At 45.2% G+C, this 20,867-nt stretch overlaps 1 protein-coding gene across 15 annotated transcripts in view; it reads left to right on the forward strand.

The window, feature by feature from the left end:
* Window positions 1-20,867, forward strand: part of BCAS3 (BCAS3 microtubule associated cell migration factor) — a 467,771-nt gene that overhangs the window by 31,955 nt on the left and 414,949 nt on the right. For all 15 annotated transcript variants that reach the window (XM_083479822.1, XM_083479833.1, XM_083479824.1 and 12 more), the window contains one exon: window positions 1,234-1,306. In XM_083479822.1, the coding sequence (XP_083335948.1) occupies window positions 1,234-1,306 (73 nt within the window). The remainder of the gene's footprint in view (window positions 1-1,233; window positions 1,307-20,867) is intronic.

Raw genomic sequence — 20,867 nt, forward strand, 5'->3', positions numbered from 1 at the left:
TAGTGCATTAATGGTGGCTCTATACTGGGCCATCCCCACGTAATTTCGCTTTATTAGTTGTTCTGTTACACTTCCTCAGTGTTTCTGTATTATTGGTTTCTGGAGAGGCATTATTGTGCTAAAGTGTAACAAAAAGAGTTGGCAGAAATGACTGGCAGAATCCGAGACCAGGGAGAAGAGATGGTGAAAGAAGACTGGAAGAAATTTAAAGACTATTTACAGAAATATTGTAAAATTAATGAATGCTAGAAAGATGTTGGATAGAAACTAAGGGGTTTCCAGCTGTAATGCTTTAGGAGATATGAAAAAAAGGTTTACAGATGGGTAAAAGCTTAATGGTAAGGATTTGCTGAACTAACAAATTGAAGTGGAATACAAAGAAGGGAGGTATGAGGAGGTCTGGGGAAATAAGTGTAAGGAAGATATGTTATGGAAAATTATTTGTTTTTTAACTGTTTTTATGCTGTATTTTGTATTTTGTTTTTCTTTTTTTATTTTTCATTTTCATTGTTATATTTTAAAAACTTTAATAAATATCTTTAAAATAAATAAATAAATAAAGTGTAACAAAAAGAGGAACAGATAGCACCATTGCCCAGGACATTTGTGCTATGAAAAGTTACAGGTTTTCAGCAGAAAGCTACAGGACATGCACTGATTGGAATGGAAGCAGTATGTCCATCCTGAAACTTTTGCAGCTGCAAATTGTATTGAAAGCAGCATCGTATGTAACTGCCCTGAAGCTATAAGGAGCACAAATCGGCAGGAACGCACAATGAAGAGGGCACCTGGAGGGCCCTTCCTTGAATGTTAGTTCAGATTTGTTTAGAAAGTATGAAAACGAGCATTTGGCCTACATCCATCCTGATTTGCTTGTGAGGTGTTTTACATGTTTTCCCACTAACCATTTATTCGTTCCACACTTTTTGAATCATTTGCTCGTCGCTTTCCAAACCGCATTTTTTTTTTTTTTGGGTGACAAGAACCATTTAATCCACTTTAACTGTGCAGACATAAAATTCCGGTATGCCCTTGAATCTCTCCCACAACAAAAGTGACCACCTGGAGGTACCTACTGTTGTGTATGCAGGTATTGTGACTGGCGAAGCCATAATTTGCAGAGGACAGGCCTCTATTTCAAGCACTGGCAAAAAAATAAAATAAAAATAAAACCAAAATATTATTCAAATGAAGAAGTCATTCTGGATTTTTGTTTTGTTTTACTCTATTCAGGTCCTCAGAAGAGTGATAACTTTGCTGAGAAGAGGCCTCTCCTTGCTGTGTGTAAAAGCATTGGATCTTCTGGGTAAGTTGACTGGTTCCAGATGGGTAGCTGTCTTAGCGCTGGTTGCAACAAAACAGAACAGAGCTGTGTGACACTTTAAAGACCCAATGCAGAGCCTCCTTCTTTCCCTTCCTCCATCTTCTGTTAATTTCTTAGCTGATTCTTGGATATTAATTTTCTCTATGATTCATCAATAGTAACATCTCCAAAGGATAGCAGGTGTCTTCCCCCCTGCCCCCAAATACTCCTTGCTCCCTCAGCTTTCAGACACAGCAGGTTGCATCTGACCAACTATGTTGTGCTCAGACTTAGACCCATTGAAATTAATGGACCAAAGTTTATCTGAGAGGCCAGTATATTTGCATTTAATGGCTTCAATCTAGACGAATTTGGCGTTTATTCATGCTTCCTCTTGTCCCTGCTGCTTTCCCCCGGGGAAAACTGCTCTTTAGTGCTCAATTGGCACAAACAGCAGTTGAGTTTCTGTGGATTGCTGTGTGTTTTGAGCTAAAGAGCAGGCTTCCTCTGGGAAAGGAGCGGGGCAGGGGACCTTGAAAGTGTGGGTCAAGCAGAAAGCCTCTTGGACTTGGCTTTCAAGCCTAGGACAAGCAGAAGTGTTGGCGAGTCCGTAGTTGAACTTGTTCCCACTGAAATCAATGGCTTTAAGTCATGACTAATTTATCTGGATCCAATCCAGGTAAAGGTAAAGGTACCCCTGCCCATACGGGCCAGTCGTGTCCGACTCTAGGGTTGTGCGCTTATCTCACTTAAGAGGCCGGGAGCCAGCGCTGTCCGAAGACACTTCCGGGACACCTGGCCAGCGTGACGAAGGTGCTCTGGCGAGCCAGCACCAGCGCAGCACACGGAAACGCCGTTTACCTTTCCGCTATAAAGCGGTACCTATTTATCTACTTGCACTTTAGGGGTGCTTTCGAACTGCTAGGTGGGCAGGAGCTGGGACCGAAAGATGGGAGCTCACCCCGCCGCGGGGATTCGAACCACCGACCATGCGATCGGCAAGTCCTAGGCACTGAGGTTTTACCCACAGCGCCACCCGCGTCCCATATCCAATCCAGAGTGTATAGCAAAACCTTGCTATGTTGTTTCTAAGACTATAAAACAAAGAACAGTTTAATAGCCAATTGTAGCAATGGGTGGATTTTCCCCCTCCTTCCTTTTAACAAACAAAAAAGGAAAGAAAAAGCTGGATTCTGTGCCCAGTACCACATTCTGCACTTTTCCTACCACAGTGGTAACTCGGGTTGAGAATTTAATTCATTCTGGAGGTTCGTTCTTAACCTGAAACTGTTCTTAACCTGAGGTACCACTTTAGCTAGAGAGGTCTCCCGCTGCTGCCGCCGCACGATTTCTGTTCTCATCCTGAAGCAAAGTTCTTAACCCAAGGTACTACTTCTGGGTTAGCGGAGTCTGTAACCTGAAGCATCTGTAACCTGAAGTGTCTGTAACCTGAGGTACCACTGTATTCTGTGGAATTGCAGCCTGCACACAGCTTAACCAATGAGACACGGAGTTGCACATCTTCCAAATCTCTCATTCCACTCCCACCAGGCTTGCTCTTAAGAAGTGCCTGGTGGATGGCGCCTATTGTGTTTTAGCTGCTTTGGGGTCGGGGGAGAGAGGCTGTTAACTGATCGTCCTTTAGGATATGTTTACAACTCACAACGCTGTTTACACTGGAGATTATACGCTTGTCAGGATGTTTATAATCCCACAAGCAGCCTTTTTGGTCAAAAGGTCTGCACGTACTTAGGGGGCCACGAATGCCGCTTTGCGGTTGTCTGCAGGGACTTCTCTCCATAACTTACATCCAGTCCCATCCTCCAAGGTAACCCAAGAAGCGTTTGGAAGTCAGCCCAGGGGCAAATGGGGATGTCAAGACCATAGTTGAGCCTGCATATTTTGTGCTTAGTGGGGGCAAGGCAGGGGGAGATTATGCGTCAAGGGTAGTTGAGCTGCAGTCATTCCTAATTATGTGCTCCGCCTTTATTATTTGGTTTCTTCTTCTTCTGCAATGGGTTAGACTTAGAGCAAGGAGCTAGGTTGCATCTGACCGTAAAGTCCTCTTTACAGCCTCTTCTAGCTTTGGTAAGCATTGCATAATTATGTATTGCCCACATCCTTTCATGCCCTTCTTGGAGCCACATCACGAGGACTAGAAATGTGGGTTTTTTAAAAAAAAGTTGAGAGAATGCTGAAATTCTAGCCCATCGGCTTGGTTTGGGGGGGCCTTGTTGCAACCTTTTCTCATGGGGGAGGTGCTCCAACCCATTGATCATTTTGGTTCCCCCTTTCTGCTTAGAGAATAGGAGAGTTAAGATGGGGCATGACAGACGTGTGTAGAATTATGCATGGCATGGAGAAAATGGACGGGGAGATATTTTTCTCCCGCTCCTATATTGCTAGAACTTGGGGACATAAAATGAAGTTGGATGTTGGAAAATTCAGGACAGATAAAAGGAAAGGCTTTTTCCACACACCACGTAGTTATACTGTGGAATTTGCTCCCACAAGAGGTAATGGTGGCCACCAACTTGGAAGGCCTAAAAAGGAGAAATATTAATGGAGCATAAGGTTATCCATGGCTTCTAGCCATGCTGGCTGTGTTGCACCTCCACTGTTGGAGGCAGCATAGCCCTGAGTACTAGTTGCTAGGAGTCACAAGTGGGAAGAGCACTGATGCACTCAGTTCCTGCTTGCAGGCTTCCCATTGGGGGAATCTAGTTGACCACTGTGAGAACAGAATGCTGGACTTAATAGGACATTGGTGTGATCCAGCAGGCTCTTCTTAACATTCTTTTCCTGTCAACTGAACAGCTAAGCAACATCTGCTGTCAAAACTCAGTGCGTTGCAAAGGATCTGGGGCATGTTTGGTTGGCATGGTGCTCTGGCTAGGTTTGTTGGCCATTATCTGCATGGAGTTGAACCCCGTGGTTGTATGCTCCAGGCTCTCCGGACATTGTTGGATTCTAACTCCCATCAGCACCAGCCTGCATGGCAATGCTCAGGACAATGGGAGTTGTAGTCCGGCAACTTCTGAAGGGTCACAGGTTTCCCATCCCTGCTGCAGGTGAAGAGTAGTTGCTGTGGGTGTCTGTCAAGCTGTCTCTCAGGAAAGCTCGCTGATCATCTCATTGAGCTGCCCCAGTTAATATTCTGAAGGTCAGAGATTTGAAAGCTCCACCAATTTGGAAGGAGGAAAGCAAAAGATGGCAGCATACAACATTTCTCCCACCTTTTGCTCAAGGGCCTCTGCTTCAGCCTGCAGAACTGACCTAGTGTAACCCAGTTGCGTGAGAGGAGGATTGCAAATGGTGCTTCACTTCCTGCCCTTGCACCAGCAGTGGTTAGTTTTGTGCTGACCTGAGATTACTGAGTCAGTACATGTGCTACATTTCTCAAGCGAGAAAACAAACAAAGGTCCTCCAGTCTCTTCTGTTCCTCATAAAATGCCTTCACACAGAGCTGTTGCATGAGGCCCCATTTGGTAACCTGCAGATTAAGTGTTCCTTGCCATTTTGTACGTGTTCCAAGTGAGCCGTTGTGTCCTTGCAATTTATATGCTGCATGTTCTCTTTTCTGCCCACCCCAAATATTAAAAATAAAAAAAAATTCCTTCCAGTAGCACCTTAAAGACCAACTAAGTTAGTTCTTGGTATGAGCTTTCGTGTGCGTGCACACTTCTTCAGATAGTGTATCTGAAGTATCTGAAGAAGTGTGCATGCACACGAAAGCTCATACCAAGAACTAACTTAGTTGGTCTTTAAGGTGCTACTGGAAGGAATTTTTTTATTTTGACTATGGCAGACCAACACGGCTACCTATCTGTAACCCAAATATTAAATTACTGTTCTCTCTCAATCCAAAGAAACCCTTGCATATGGAAAAAGACGTATTGTTATTCCTTTTCGAGCCGGCCCTAGCGTTATGCAGCGAGTAAGACAACTGCTTCAAGCAGCAGAACCTGAGGGGTCAGGAGTGAACAGGGCTGCATGGGCCGCACAATCCGCCTTGCTAGAGTGCTGCTCTTAACTGTCATGCTGGGCCATATTCCATCACCAGGACTGAATGTGCCGCCAGTTGGGTTGGAATATAGTAAGGGCAAATTTAGTATGGCATAAGCTTTTTGTGGATCAGAGCCCACTTCCATTTTTTTTAGCACTGAACAAATTAAAATAGTAAGTAGCAGCATTGATCCTTGGATATTAGTAAGTTCCTCAGCCAGCATTTCATGGCATTTTTTTAAATGGAGTTCCCTTCCTTTTTGTCCTTGTAAATCCAGGCTGCAAGCTGTGAGTTGCGTGGGCGTAAGGCAAGGAGCCAGGCTATATTAAAGGTGACTCATAGTCAACTCTCAGGCCTATACATGGTTGTCTTTTTCGTGTGTGTGCTACATTTACGGGGGCGGAAGCAGCATATACTGTGAGACATGCGACCGTGGCAGGCGTCTCTTGATTGGGTGGGGTGGGGGGGAAGAGTTTCTGGTTTAAACGATGAGAATTCTGCACACATTCCGATCTATTGCACGAGAAGGGCTTATTTACAAACATGTTAATATACTGTTTAACCGTCTCTCACAGTTCCTGGAACAGCTGCTTTCTGTTCCATCACTTGCCTTTTGGTGGGACTCTTGAGGAAGGCGAGCTCCTCTTAAGGATGATTGGGCACCTAGTGAAGGGCCTATGCGAGGCATGAGGGCCACATTCCCCCAGGAGCCACCTTCTGGGGGCCGCACACCAATGTTGGCAAGAGTCAGTGGTGAAAGAGAACAGGCAGAGATTTGTTACCATAGACTACCATAGACTACCATAGACTACAATGCCATTGCTCGTATACCAAAGAACATCAAGTCCAGCATCTTCTTCTCACAGTAGCCAACCTGATGCCTGTGGAAAGCCTGTACGCACGATCTCTGCACAACAGCCCTTCTCCCCATTTCTGCTCATGAAAATCCACCAGCATTTTAATGCAATTTTCTCCTAATATTAACTCGTTTGTATGTGCATACACATTTTTGCAAAGCAGCCCCATCCTAAATTAATGCAATTTTGTGTTATTTTAACTAACATATTCATTTGTATGGATGTTTTTATACACTTTATAGACATTTTTCCACATATTACTTGGCTGGGGGATCACACTGCAAAATTCAGAAAAGTGCTAACTTCAAAGGATGTCTGTGTTTCAGTTCTCATATTGTTTTGTAAAGTGCAAACTGAATCATATTTCTCCCCAGTCCCTAGCTTTCAGCAGCTTGTCCCCTGTGCAACAAGGTCAACCTAATCAAGGCATTGCCTTCATTTAGGTGTTGGGTTTTTTCTTATGGGTCAATGTAGCTACTTTTTTTTTTTTGCTTTATATATGGCATGTTTAGTATGTGCTCTCCACCCCTATGTGGCTGGACTTCAACCTAGGACAGGGATGGGACACCTCAGTTCCTTGGGCCCAGTGTGGCTCTCCAGGCATCTCTGTCAGGACCTTGGGACTCTCCTCAGGCCACACCCCTCACCAGCCCTGCTTTGAACCCTCCTTGAGTGTTTTTGCCTGGCTTGAATGTGTCCTTGAACTCTGATAATGCTTCTCGCTTGCCTGGATGGAGAACAGAAAGATGCATGAATGTGTGGAAACTAGCCTATATGCAGAAAGGTGACATTCGCATTTGTTACTATGCTTTCTTTTGCCTCTGGCCCTGCTCACGACTGGCATGTGGCCCCTGAAAGATTTTCTAGGAAGGAATCTGGCCCTTGGGCTGAATAAGTTTCCCCACCCCTGGCAAGGATATTGCATGTTCCCAGGGTGCTTGTTAGCACCCCCTTTTCAGAAATTGCAAAGGGGGCTCAGGGGCCAGTTCCAGTACTCCATGGAGTCATAAAAGCGCTCCACATCACACTCCAGCTTGATCCTTGCCTTGACATTTTTTCCACACGGAACCTCCCCCCCTCCCAACCTCTGAAAAGGGTCTAATGGAGCTTGCTCGGTTCCCCTGCATCATGTGCTCCTGCTGGCATCGCCCCCTCCTATTCCAACCACCGAAAAGGATGCAGCCTTGATGCACAAATGGGAAACAGATTGTGTCTCCTGGCAGACTTTGTGATGCTGGATTCATTGCTGCTTCAGCTAACTTTGGGGCCTTAGATTACAAGATTTGCAAATTGAAGGAAAACCCTTCCCCCCCCCAACCCCAACCCTAAATGAAGGAACATCTGCAGAAACTCTGCTTTTTAGCACAAGCTTGGAGAAGCAGCATCGAGAAGAGGAGGCAAGTTGGGGGGGGGCAGATCATGAAGAAAACTCATTGAACAGCTTGAAAATATGTTGAGCAGAGGAATATAAGAGATTAAAAATGCATAAAATCAAACTTGAGTTATTTGAAATGTGCCCCCCCCCTGCAAAGACCCTGAAACTAATTGCTTTCTCAGAAATTCAGGAAGTATTTAGTGATGTTATGTGCAGTAGCAATTGGGATGTTTAAGGAGCAGGAAAACTAGCTGAGCCTTCCTCATGGTGGTGTTTGCTTGTCTGCATAGGGATGCATTTTGGAATCTTGCTGTGAAAGAAATGTTAATGCTGGGAATCCCTGATCATCCTCAGCAAGGCCTCTACAGACCTGAATAATATGTCATCCACACTGTTTCAGTTAAGAGGTGCTTTTATTCAGGCTTCTAAAACTATGGGGTAGCAAACATTAGTCATTCTCAGAAGGGAATGCCTGTGACTAACACAGACCCAGTAATTTCAATGGGTCTACATTTAGTAGAACTTAGTTGGATTACACCCATAATTATTTCTAGGCCCTGGAGTCAGCAGACATCACCTTTTGAAACTGTTGGGGTTCCAGCACCTTGGAGAGGCCTAGCCATGAAGCCTGCCCCTTGAAACTTATCCTTTCTAACTGTCCAACCAGCACTGGGAGCTGCCATTTTATTTTCCCATGATGACATTCAGGGGCATTTGAAACATCACCTCCCTGCACCCAGCCCATTCAGCTGTCACCACTATCAGATAAGCATGTCAGGGTCATGGGCATAGAAGGAGGCCTCTCTAGGGAGCATTTAAGATGGAATTGGGCTTGATGGGAACATTGCTGTGGAGAGAATGAATGAATGAAATCAAACCTTTATTAGGCATTATGCAAGTAAAACCATAGAAGAGAAAATAACATGTAAAAGCCTTGAAATATATATAAAAAGGCAGCAGTTGGCTACATACATATATATATATACATATAGAATCAGTGGTTTTCCTTGTTAACCTGCTCCTTGGAGGACTGCTACCAAAAACTCGGCTACCCCCGCCGTTACCCTTTGGTCAACGTCGGATAGGCAGAATGCCACACATTCACCTTGCTGGGGTTCCAGACCACCCAAAAGAGGGGACAGCACGCGTTGACGGAGCGTACTGTACAATGGGCAATGAAAGAGAATATGCTCTACAGTGTCCGGGACATTCATAGAGCATCTGCAGAATCTCTTGTTTCTAGGGATGTTTTGATATCTTCCCCAGACAAATGCTGAGGGAAAAACATTCAACCGGGCCAGCATAAAAGCCCTACGTTGGGCTGGGATTATTAATTTAGTGACGTAATTGGCTCTGCTATCTAAGATATTTAAATCATAGAATATGGGGGAGCAAATTTTGTTTACAGCTGCCATAATATTTTGTCTCTCGACATCCTTTAGTCTAGTTAGGATATTATGGAAGATGTATTGCTCATTGGAATTGTACAGGGGCTCCAGCTCGATGCCTAAAGATTCAATCTTTTTTTCGAAGTTCTGATACCATCTTGATTTATAGGAGTCTTTGAGCAAATCAGCGAGCAGGCTTGATGGAGGGCAGCGAAAATGGCAGCGTAACCAGTACTTTATTGAGGTGGACCAGGCCCAGTATTCCATTGTGTGTATGCCTATTTCTGCACACATTGTTTCATATTTGATCACAGCTGGGAGTCCAAGAATACGTCTCAGAAAGCTGGAGTGAATCTTTTTTAGATCACTGTTATATGCTTGGACCCATAGCGGGATTCCATAGAGTATCTGGGCTTGCACTTTTGTTTGAAATATCTGATTGGCCGCAGGAATAAATTGATTACCTTTCTGGTAATAAAAACGGGCAACTGCTGTGGAGAGAACAGCCTGAGAGAGAAGAGGCGCCAATAGGCTGTTCATTGCAGCTCTCTTACTGCATGATGAGTCTGGAAAAAACCTTAATTTGGACAAGAGAGAAAAGGTGAGGGATGTATCCATTAATGTTCTACTCAAAGTAGGCCTATTGAAATGGATGGGCCTAAATTAGTCAAGTCCATTAGAATCATAGAATCCTAGAGTTGGAAGAGACCACAAGGGCCATCAAGTCCAACCCCCTGCCAAGCAGGAAACACCATCAGAGCACTCCTGACATATGGTTGTCAAGCCTCTGCTTAAAGACCTCCAAAGAAGGAGACTCCACCACACTCCTTGGCAGCAAATTCCACTGTCGAACAGCTCTTACGGTCAGGAAGTTCTTCCTAATGTTTAGGTGGAATCTTCTTTCTTGTAGTTTGGATCCATTGCTCTGTGTACGCTTGTCTGGAGCAGCAGAAAACAACCTTTCTCCCTCCTCTATGTGACATCCTTTTATATATTTGAACGTGGCTATCATATCACCCCTTAACCTCCTCTTCTCCAGGCTAAACATGCCCAGCTCCCTTAGCCGTTCCTCATAAGGCATCGTTTCCAGGCCTTTGACCATTTTGGTTGCCCTCCTCTGGACACGTTCCAGTTTGTCAATGTCCTTCTTGAATTGTGGTGCCCAGAACTGGACACAGTACTCCAGGTGAGGTCTGACCAGAGCAGAATACAGTGGCACTATTACTTCCCTTGATTTAGATGCTATGCTCCTATTGATGCAGCCCAGAATTGCATTGGCTTTTTTAGCTGCCGCGTCACACTGTTGGCTCATGTCAAGTTTGTGGTCAACCAAGACTCCTAGATCCTTTTCACATGTACTGCTCTCAAGCCAGGTGTCACCCATCTTGTATTTGTGCCTCTCATTTTTTTTGCCCAAGTGCAATACTTTACATTTCTCCCTGTTAAAATTCATCTTGTTTGCTTTTGCCCAGTTCTCTAATCTGTCAAGGTCGTTTTGAAGTGTGATCCTGTCCTCTGGGGTGTTAGCCAACCCTCCCAGTTTGGTGTCATCTGCAAATTTGATCAGGATGCCCTTGAGTCCATCATCCAAGTCGTTGATAAAGATGTTGAATAAGACCGGGCCCAAGACAGAACCCTGTGGCACCCCACTAGTCACTCTTCTAATTTCAGTGGATCTTCTCTGAGTATGACTAACATTGGATATAATTGTCTTTAGCTGTTTTCATTGTTTTACAGCTGTTTGGTGTGCTTGTTACCCTAGACCAGGCATAAGCAAACTCTGCCCTCTAGATGTTTTGGGACTACAGTTCCCATCATCCCTGACTACTGCTCCTGTTAGCTAGGGATGATGGGAGTTGTAGTCCCAAAACATCTGGAGGGCCGAGTTTGCCCTAGACTTCTTTGAGAGGAAGGCAGGATTTAAATTTCAACAACAACAACATAACCCGTTAAAACCACTGCCCCTTGTCTTACACTGGTATCACCACCACCACCACCATCACCTGTATTTATATCCCATCTTTTCCCAGACTCAAGGCAGCTTTCACAAATTAAAACCAGGAAGATAAAATACAAAAAGCTAAAAACACATAAGAGAAAATCGTTAAAAATAACTGAACTATATCAAAATAATGTATGCTACAGAACTCATCAAAAATGGGTGTATTTTGTCTCCACCTCCCTAAAACAACGCCTGTCTTCATTTGACCTTTTTTTACACACTGATCTTATGCACACTCACATACACACTTGCAGCAAAAGAACAGGGTGGGCTAGATGGACCAATGACCTGACTGGGTGTAGGGCAGTTTCTTGTGTTCCAACATGTACAGCAGAGATGGGGAATGCATGCTGCTAACCCTCAAAGATGCTAATGAGCTACAGTTCCCAGCATCTAGTATGGCCAGCAGATTGCAGATTCTGGGAATTGCAGTCCAACATCTGGAGGGCCACAGGGTCCCCATCCAAGGAGTCTGGAAAGAAGGTAATGCGACTTCAGTTAAACATATGGAGGTTTAATTTTTTGTTTGAAGTGAGCTTTTGTGAAAATCGCACTTGGAATGTTTTCCGGAGTCAGTTTATTAATAAAGTACCTTGGAAGCTGTTAACATTAACAGCCTGTTTCAACTGCAGGACATTTATGGACGTGCTAATGTTTGGCAAAGAAGCCATTTCAACAGGCAAATATATATTTTTTATTTAAAAAAACACCCTGGTGTTTAAAGCTGAACTTTATTACTACCTTTAATCATGTGTGTGTAATTAATAGAAACCCACTGCCATTGCGTTACAAGCCATCCATCTGTGGTAGTTCTTGATGGGAGACTCCAGTGTTCAGCCATGAAAGATCTGCGGTTCATAATGTTTTTAAAGAAGTGTCTAGTTGTGAAATGCCTTGGAAGTGGCAAATTGGGGGGGGAGGGGGCTGTTCTTCCCCACCCCTCTTTGGGTGGATCACCCAGGAGAAGGGAATTAACCACGATGAATAAGCTTTTTGTTCACAGTTCTCCAGTGTCGGATCTGAGTAACTCTGCCACTGCCCCGTAATTTAAAAACTGGAATGTCTGTGTAAAGGCTCCTCTCGGTGCCAAACAGTTACCCAGTGAAATCGGAGGCTGGTTTGGAAGTTTGAATCTGAGGAGGGAGCACTCCAGTCAAGGCACCTAGAAAGGGTGGTTGGCATCCTGCCTTGTTGCATTTGGATTTCATCCGTCCTCAAAGAAGCTCAGGGGGAGCGTATGTAGGTCTTTGCTTATTTTATCCTCTTTGCAAGCCCATGAGGCAGCCAGGGCCAGACGCTGGTTGAAACAAGATTTTAGCTCCAGCAAAGTCCCAGGACTTGCAGCGAAGATCACTTCCTTAAAATAAAATGAGATTTGTGCACTTCTTACAAATACGTGTATCTTAGTCCGTGGGCAGGGAACCCTTAGGCTACATCCAACCCAGAAAGCATCTTCTGGTTGCCCGCCAGCCCCCTCCCAAAATCAGATCCCTATTCCTTTTGCTTTGGGTGCATACACAACATGCATTTAAAGCACATCTCCCCTGCCCCAGAATCCTGGGAACTGTTGTTTGAGAAGGGTGCTGGGAATTGCAGTCTGTGAAGCAGGGGCACCCCTCCCCATTTCACCACCTGACATGAAATGGGAATGTAACCCCCCTGGTGGCATCCCCTAGTGGCACCACCACTGAAATGCTTCTTCATTCAAGCTCAGCAAGAGCCAGGGCGTTCTGCAAGGCTTTGTTGCTTGTCTCCTCCACCTCAGGGGCAGGGAAGATGACCAGCAACAGGGCATATTGGAACGCCTCACTCTCACTAGCAAGAGGGGGCCGTTCCAGCGGCAGTGGAAGTGGTGGGGCAGGTGGGGGCACCGCCTTTTGTACTGCCTCATCGGTCGGTCGGCTTTTCTGCAAGGGATAAACTACAGTTCACAGGGTCCATTTGGTGGGGAGAATTTGCTTTTATGTATGGTGTATATGCAGCCTTACCTGCAAAGGCACCTCTTCTTCTTCTGGCATGTCTCAGTTGCTTAGTCTTAGCCAGATAAAAATTGCATGTGCAAAATCTGCAAAGGAAGCTGCAAATGGGAGCAACTTTTTTTTGGACTTCCATCAGCACCTCCGATGATCTTCCGTCTTAACCTCTTTTTATGCATTACTTAATTTTATGTTGTCTTTACCTCTCTTAACTTGTCATCTCCCCTTTTCCATTTTCACAATATTTCCAACAATACTCCTCACAGAACTTCTTGCAAACCTACAAACATCGTCTGATCATCACAAATACTGCAAATGGGAGCAACTTTGTGGACAAACTCTTCACCTACATCAATTCAAAATGTTGTCATGAATTTGTGTGCGTCTGTGAAAAAAACCCCAACCCTTCAGGTCTTGGTTCCCCAAATAGGCTGCCCCATCAACCATCTCTGTTCTCTTGGAATATCTCAGAAAATTGTGAGACATTGCTTCAAAAACAGTCACCCAGTTCCCCAAACCCTCTCTCTCTAATAGGTCTGGTGAAACGTTTGCAGAACTTTTTTCGTGAACTGGTGTGCGATTCTCCTCCATCTCAAGAACTTTCATCGTTCTTTCCCCTACGGCTTCTGTTATGATGCCTAAAAATAGGTTTAAATTAAAACTTGCTCGCTTTCCCCCAAAATTAAGCACTCTGTTGGGACCTATAGGGAAACTGAATGTGTGTGTGTGTTGTCTCGGCAGGGGCACTGGAACCCACCCAGTTAAAACATTAAGCAACAGCAGGCTGAAACCACAGGTTCCATTTGCTTTCAGACGTTTCATATGTGGCTTAGGTATGGCAGAAAGGTTTGGCCGGGGGAGAAGACTTTTAAAACCATTTTGAATGCATAGATTTAGCAAAACGTCTACAGCTGAAATCTTGAGAGGGTGTGTATTAAGAGATGTGGCAGCAGCCTTAAGCCCTGGGGGACAAGGAGGGAGCCGCAAATCTAAATAGGAAGTTCTGGGATGCTAATTTCTTCATCACCTTGCCCCAGCCATAAACTGAGATATGTGTGCCTTCTAAGGCAGGGTTTTCAAAAGTGGTGCCTTTATCCCCCCACTCCCGAGAGGAAGGGCGTTACAGAGAGCTTGGTTTGCAGGCTGGAGGAATGCTGGCAGTGTGATTTGTGTGTGAAAAGGCACAGGAATAGTTAGGAGCAATATGGATGTTCTTCACTTCCACCATCTTCATTAGATTTCTCACCCACTCTTCACCATAAGGTCCCAGGGTGGGTGACAAGGACATAAAACACAGTATTTAATACAATATTAAAATCTGTTAAATACCATTGGCTACTAACCACGATGACTATGCTCTGCCTCCACTGTTTGCCTCTGAATGCCAGTTGCTGGGGATCACACATGTGGAGAGCCAGTGTTGCACTCAGGTCCTGCTTGCAGGCTTCCCCTTGATACATCTGGTTGGCTACTGTGAGAATAAGATGCTGGTGCTGACCTGATTCAGCAAGCCAGCTCTTATGTCGACCCTATTAACCTTCTTGTCTATGGCGGATGTGTTCTACCTCCAGGGAGCTTTTGGTAGACCTTCTCTATCTAGCAGGGCCCAGTGGCAAGTCTGAGGATGGGGTCAGTCAGGTTCCCAAGAGTACTTCATTGTTAGATTGAGTCTCTAGCCTGCATTTCCAGCAGCTTGGCACACAGGGCAACTGTACATAGAGCTGAAAGATAGAATCATAGAATTGTAGAGTTGGAAGGGATCACAGGGGTCATTCGTCTAGCCCCCAGCAATGCGGGAATCTTTTGCGCAACATTGGGCTTGAACCCATGGTCCTAAGACTAAGAGTCTCGTGCTCTACTGACTGAGCTATCCCAGGGACATTAGAAGCTGCCTTATGTCTACATGACTGTGAAGGGAAAGAATAAAGATTGGGGGTTTGAAGAGGCCGTGGGGTACAAAAGAAGTTTCTGGTGTATGATAGTGTGAAAAAAATGGTTTGGGAACTATGAACCTCATATGTACAGAGTACACCTCTTTTGCCAATGTGGGACCTCTGTACAGCAAGCCCACAACTTATGCACATTTAACTTGTGCACATTCAGTTTTACGCTCTTGGGAAAAAAATCGATAAAAGATTGAAAAGGGGGCGGAAAGGAGGTGAGTATCTAGGAAAAAAGACTCTGGCAATCCCACCTGCCATTGAACCCAATGTGTTTTGACTCTACGCGATTTTGGCTTTACTCCCGATCCCTGGGATGAAATACCCTGCGTAAGTTGAGGGCTTACTGTACTTCATAAGGTGATTCCACAGTACAATGTGAGAACAGGATGTGGGACTAAGTGGGCATTTTTTATTACATTTTATAGTTTTATGACAATGATTAATAAGTGTTGATTAGCTGTGTTGCTATTTCTTGACTTGGCTTCATTGAACGGGTTCGATGACAACTTTATCAGCTCATCAAAGGGTCAGTGAACTCAGACTGGCAGCAGCTCTCCAGGATTTCATTCCCAGCCCCATTTCTTTGAACCTGGGACCTTCTGCATGGAACGCAGGTGTAACCCTTTTCCTGGTTCTACATCCACCAGCTTCTGACAGTTAGGCATTTATAACTTTTAAATAACGCCAGAGCTGTCCTGCCTCTCTCATTTGCCTTGCTGTGTCCTACAGGCTCCAGGGTCAAGTAGTTCCCAGTTGTGAGGCTGGGGCAAGACAATAGAGATGTGAGCATCTCTCCTGGTAGGCCTGCCTGAATTACAAATGTACTTTGCTTGGTTAAAAATAAAGCCATGACAACGGCACTTTAAAGACCTGAGATGATGGGACTCTGGATGCAAGGCAGAATTTTCTGAAGCTTCCAGAGGTTTCCACTGCAACGTGTGCAAATTAGGCATAACGTTTGAACTCGTGTCCCATCCCATCCTTCTGCTGCCCTGTGCTGTGTTGTCCTCCATCTGCATTGGAGGACTAAAGCAAAACATCCGTCTTGAGAGCTTTAGCAATTGGCCAGATGAGCCCATCTGCCGTGTACAGTTGCTTTTTCACAAAGGGCAGCTGTCCTGGCCACTGGAGCGGGGGAGACTCTGCTAATCCTGAACACCATCAGAGGGGCAATCAAGCTGGCCCAAGGACTACTCTTTAAAGAAAACAAAACCACTTAAAATTATTAAATAATGTAACCGCTATCAAGTTAATTAGAAGAGGAACAAATTCCACCAAAATAAATGTGTTTTCAATATGGGCTTTCTTCAGGACGGGGCTGGCGGTGGGGTGTGTGTGCGGGGAGGGTACAGTACAAACCAGGGAACGAGAGGAAATCTTATTTCTGGCAGCCCTGTAGACATGGAACTGTGGTTGAACTTTTTACCCTAATTACGTCCTTGCTAATGCCCGGAGCAGTCTGGAATCAAAGCATCCCTTCAGGCCTTGGAAAGTCTCTGATGTGGCCAGCGTTTGTTGTGTGATGAGGGTTACTTAAGGGGGAAGAGGGGATGAAGAACAGAAGTAAAAAATAAAAATAAAAAATCCACTGGAATATAGTGACAGGGTGCTCCCGCCCCCCCCCCCGCTTCTTCTTCCCCTTCAGAATTTTCTCAGTTACCACCCACCTCACTTGTTGCCTACAAAAATAGTGTAATTGTTTGCATCTGTGTGTTTTTGTCTGCCTTCGGAATAGCTGCTATAAATCAATGTGACAGAGAGTCGAGCGTGCGCCTTCCTCCTTGCTTTTCTAATTGATGCTGTCTCTTCCTTGAGTTTCTATCTGTTGCACAAGGTTAAGAAACAACAAAACACCTTGCAAAAAAAAAAAGGAAGGAAGTAAAAATAAAACCCCTCTCCTCCTCATCCCTGCAAGCAGCATTGAAGGTGCAGATCATTGCCTTGAATGTTTCGCTTTCCTTTCCTGCTCTCTCCCAAGAGGTTGGGACAGCTTGATAAGGCAACTGTTAAATGCATTGGAAGGGTTAATAAAAGTTTCTGAAATGGATGAATAGATTTATTTATTGATTCCATGTTTATTCTGCCTATTCTCCACCGAACTCTATAGGAGCCACACATGCTTGTCTCCTCTCACCCTGGTCCATGCCACACATGCTTGTCTCCTCTCACCCTGGTCCATAGCATGCTGTCTTCACAAACAGCTGTGGGGTAGGCTAGACCAGGGAGTACAGACTCAAGGGCCACATTCCCTTCTAAGCTGCCTTCCAGGGGCCACATGCTGGTGGTGAGCGGGGCCAGAAGCAAAAGTGGGTGGAGCAGCTTTGTACAGTAGGCTTGTTTCTGTGCCCCCCTCTCTATCTTCCATCCAGGCAAGCAAGAGCCATTTCCAGGTTCAAGGAGTCATTCCAGCCAGGCAAAAACACTTGGGGTATGCATCAGAGCAAGCAAGGAGTGTGGCCTGTGGTGTGTTCTGGGGCAAGATAGACTGGCCCAGAAGGTCACATTTGGCCCCCAGGCCTGAGATTTCCCATCCTTCGGTTGGGCTGAGAGATTGAGATTGGGGTTACCTATGGAGCTTCATAGCTAAATGGGGATTTGAACCTGTGGCTTCCCCCATCCTCCTCCAATGTCTTAGCTCAGGATGGAACCTTCTGTGGCCCTCCAGATGTTGTTGGGCTGCAACTTCCACCATCCCTGAACACTGGCTCCATGCTGGAGCTGATGGGAGCTTGAGTCCCAACAACATTTGGAGCACCCATGTTGGCCACATCTTTATTTAAGGGATAAAGGTAAGGGTTTAAGCTAGTGGATGCTGCCCTGCATACTTTGGAGGAGACTGGGATGCAAAGGTAATAGAAGTTGTTTATATGTATATCAGAATAAGGGAGCTTTTAATGTGAAATAAGGATCAATTAAAATAATTCACCTGAATTGCAAATATCAAATTTGGGGGGGGGGGGTTGGTTTGGGGGCTTCATCTTCCTCCTTATAGACATCTGCAGGGATTATCCCCTTCAGACATTAGGTATGGTGTGTTCTGGGACTGTGGGGTCTTGTGGGCAGAAGATCTTGGCTTGTGTGTATAATTAAATAGTTGCTTTCAGAGGTTCTGGAGGCCAAACCTACACCTATATGAATCTCTTTCATCCCCCCCCCCGCCCATACCACATTCCTTGCCACAAAAGCAAGTTCCCGCAATAGTTATTTTCCTCCTCTAAGGCAATAGTTTTCAAACAGGGGGTTCCTGGACTCTGTGGATTTCCTTGGAAGCTTAGCTGGGGAATCCTCCGAACTGCAGATCAGTCATGGTGCACAGTCTTCGTGAATTGCAGGGGTTGGACTTCATGACCCTTGGGATCCCTTGCAACTCTACAATTCTATGATTCTGTTAGCTTGCCACTGCCCATCTTCCTTTGAGATTTATAGCACTATGGGTATGTAGGGCTTGTGACTTGGATACATGCCTGGTCAGAACCCCATGTGGAAACAAAGCCTTGTGATACGCACCAGAAACTTCTACAAATACACAAGGATTCCTCTGCAAGCAAGTTAGTTTGGAAAAGATTCCCTAGAGGCAGAAAGTTTTAACACCTCTGATTTAAGGTGTTGAGACACTTACTTTTTTCTTATTCTTGCTACAAGTTAAAAGTAAATATTAGTATTTTTAACTGCCATTTTCTTACCTTGGCTGAAACACACACACACACACACACACACACACACACACACACACACCTTCGTATTGCTATCGCTCAGCAAGAATTTATATTAACCTTCCTGGTCTTCTGCATATATTTCTCAAATGTTCCTGACCAGAAATAATGGTATTTAATATATGCTGAAGTCCAGCAGAAGAAACATTTAAAAAACTGATTTATAGTTCTCGGGTCTTGGCAGCCTATACAAGAGCCGCGCCAGCTGGGTCTCTTAACGTCTTTTAAGTGGCGCTGCAGAATTGCTGCGTTTCGCCTCTTGCGTTTGCTGGGTAAAAGTTTGGCTGCCAATGGAAGTCTTTCGGGATGAGCTGGAGCCAGCTTTTAGTGGCTGCAAACTTTTAAGCAACCCCACAGCTTTCTGTTAAACTGTGTGGCGTGCAGTTGCCGCTCTTGATGTGCAGAATGCAGCCTTGTTTGTTTGGGGTTTGTTGTTTTGATCCTGTCTAGATTTAAAGTCTCTTTCTGTTATGGCAGTGAGCTTTTGTTTACAGGATGAATTGTAATCCTTTATCTGATTGGCTGGTTGTAGGTTACATTGTGCTGGGGTTTTGTTTATTTTTGCTTTTTTGCCCCTTAGGGGGTCTTTGTAGTGGGACTCATCTGGGTGTCCCATCCCATGCTCAGCCACAAGCCCAGCACTGATCATTCCCAGGAGACGTGAGCTCAACTCCCCCAGCGGCTAAATGGCCCTCTTGAAGTGCATGCCTGCTCCTTCCGCATTCATGCTGGGGAGCCAGAACCTAGATGCCCCCTAGACTGGTGCTTTTTTGTGTGGTGGTGGGGAGGTTGTGTTCTGCAATATGTTAAAGGTAAAGGTAAAGGTACCCCTGCCCGTACGGGCCAGTCGTGTCCAACTCTACGGTTGTGCGCCCATCTCACTTAAGAGGCCAGGGGCCAGCGCTGTCTGGAGACACTTCTGGGTCACGTGGCCAGCGTGACGAAGCTGCTCTGGCGAGCCAGCACCAGCGCAGCACACGGAAACGCCGTTTACCTTCCCGCTATACAGCGGTACCTATTTATCTACTTGCACTTAGGGGTGCTTTCGAACTGCTAGGTGGGCAGGAGCTGGGACCGAAAGACGGGAGCTCACCCCGTCACGGGGATTCGAACCGCCGACCATACGATCGGCAAGTCCTAGGCACTGAGGTTTTACCTACAGCGCCACCCGCAATATGTTACTGACTCAATAATAGTGCATTACTGGCAGATTCGTATTGGACCGTCCTCACATCATTCCACTTGGTTAGTTGTTCTGAGATGCTTCCCCACTGTTACTGCATTATTCCTCTTTGGAGGATCACTCTTAATGCTACAACACAACAAAAGCAGGACAAAGGAAGCCTGAATATTTGTGGCATGCAATGTTGCAGGATTTCAGCAGGAGGTTATGCCACATGCATGGGCTGGAAACAAAGCAATATGCCTGCCCAAAAACCTTTGCAGGTGCCAAAGATATTTAAAGGGAGACCTGGTGTTGCCACATTTTCTTTTTCACTTGAAAGGTCTGGCATAATGAAAATTGTGCTGTAGTGTGTGTGTGTGTGTGTGTGTGTGTGTGTGTGTGTGGAAGGGGGCACTCAACCTTTATTTGCTAGATTAAGCATTGCCTGCTCCCAACGGACCATCTGTATAATGTTGTAATTTCAAATACCCTTTCAGCTAATTTAGGGCTCAGGATGCAAAATTCAGCCTTTGAAATGGGGTTGGAGTGAGTGGGATATCATGGATTTAGGATGAAGCTTTCTGAGGGATATAGAAATTCATAAAACCAATAAAGGTTTTTGGGGGGCTTTTTTGGTCGGGTGGAATCCTTTAGTCCATATTAAAACAGACTCATTTATCCAAATATATTAAGTAATGCAAAAATGTGATGGGATTATTACAGCAGTGTCTGGTGACACGTGACTTGTCTCACTGTAGTGGAAAACGAGGCTCACACTAATTTTTTTCAGGTGAGGCAGGCCTTGGTTAAAATACCAGCTTCTGCTGTGAGAGAAGATGCCACAGGTCACAGAAAGCAGCAGTTGTACATGTGAGTGTGTGTTTATAGCCAAAGGTGCCCTGCTCCAACCTAGAATAATCCCACCTACTTGAGGGCAGATATTCCTTTTTAAGAGCCAAAGAAGAGTGCTGCAGGTGGATCAGGCCCAAGGCCCACCTATTCCAGCACCCTTTTCTCACAGTAGCTAACAAGATGCCCCTATGGGAAGCTCGTAAACAGGACCTGAGCACAACAGCCATTCTCCCCATCTGTGGCTCCCAGCAGCTAGTTTTCAGAGGCATTTTGCTCCAAAAATGGCT

The sequence above is a fragment of the Podarcis liolepis genome (genome assembly GCF_965112155.1).
Source record: "Podarcis liolepis genome assembly, chromosome: 16".
Classification (NCBI taxonomy): domain Eukaryota; kingdom Metazoa; phylum Chordata; class Lepidosauria; order Squamata; family Lacertidae; genus Podarcis; species Podarcis liolepis.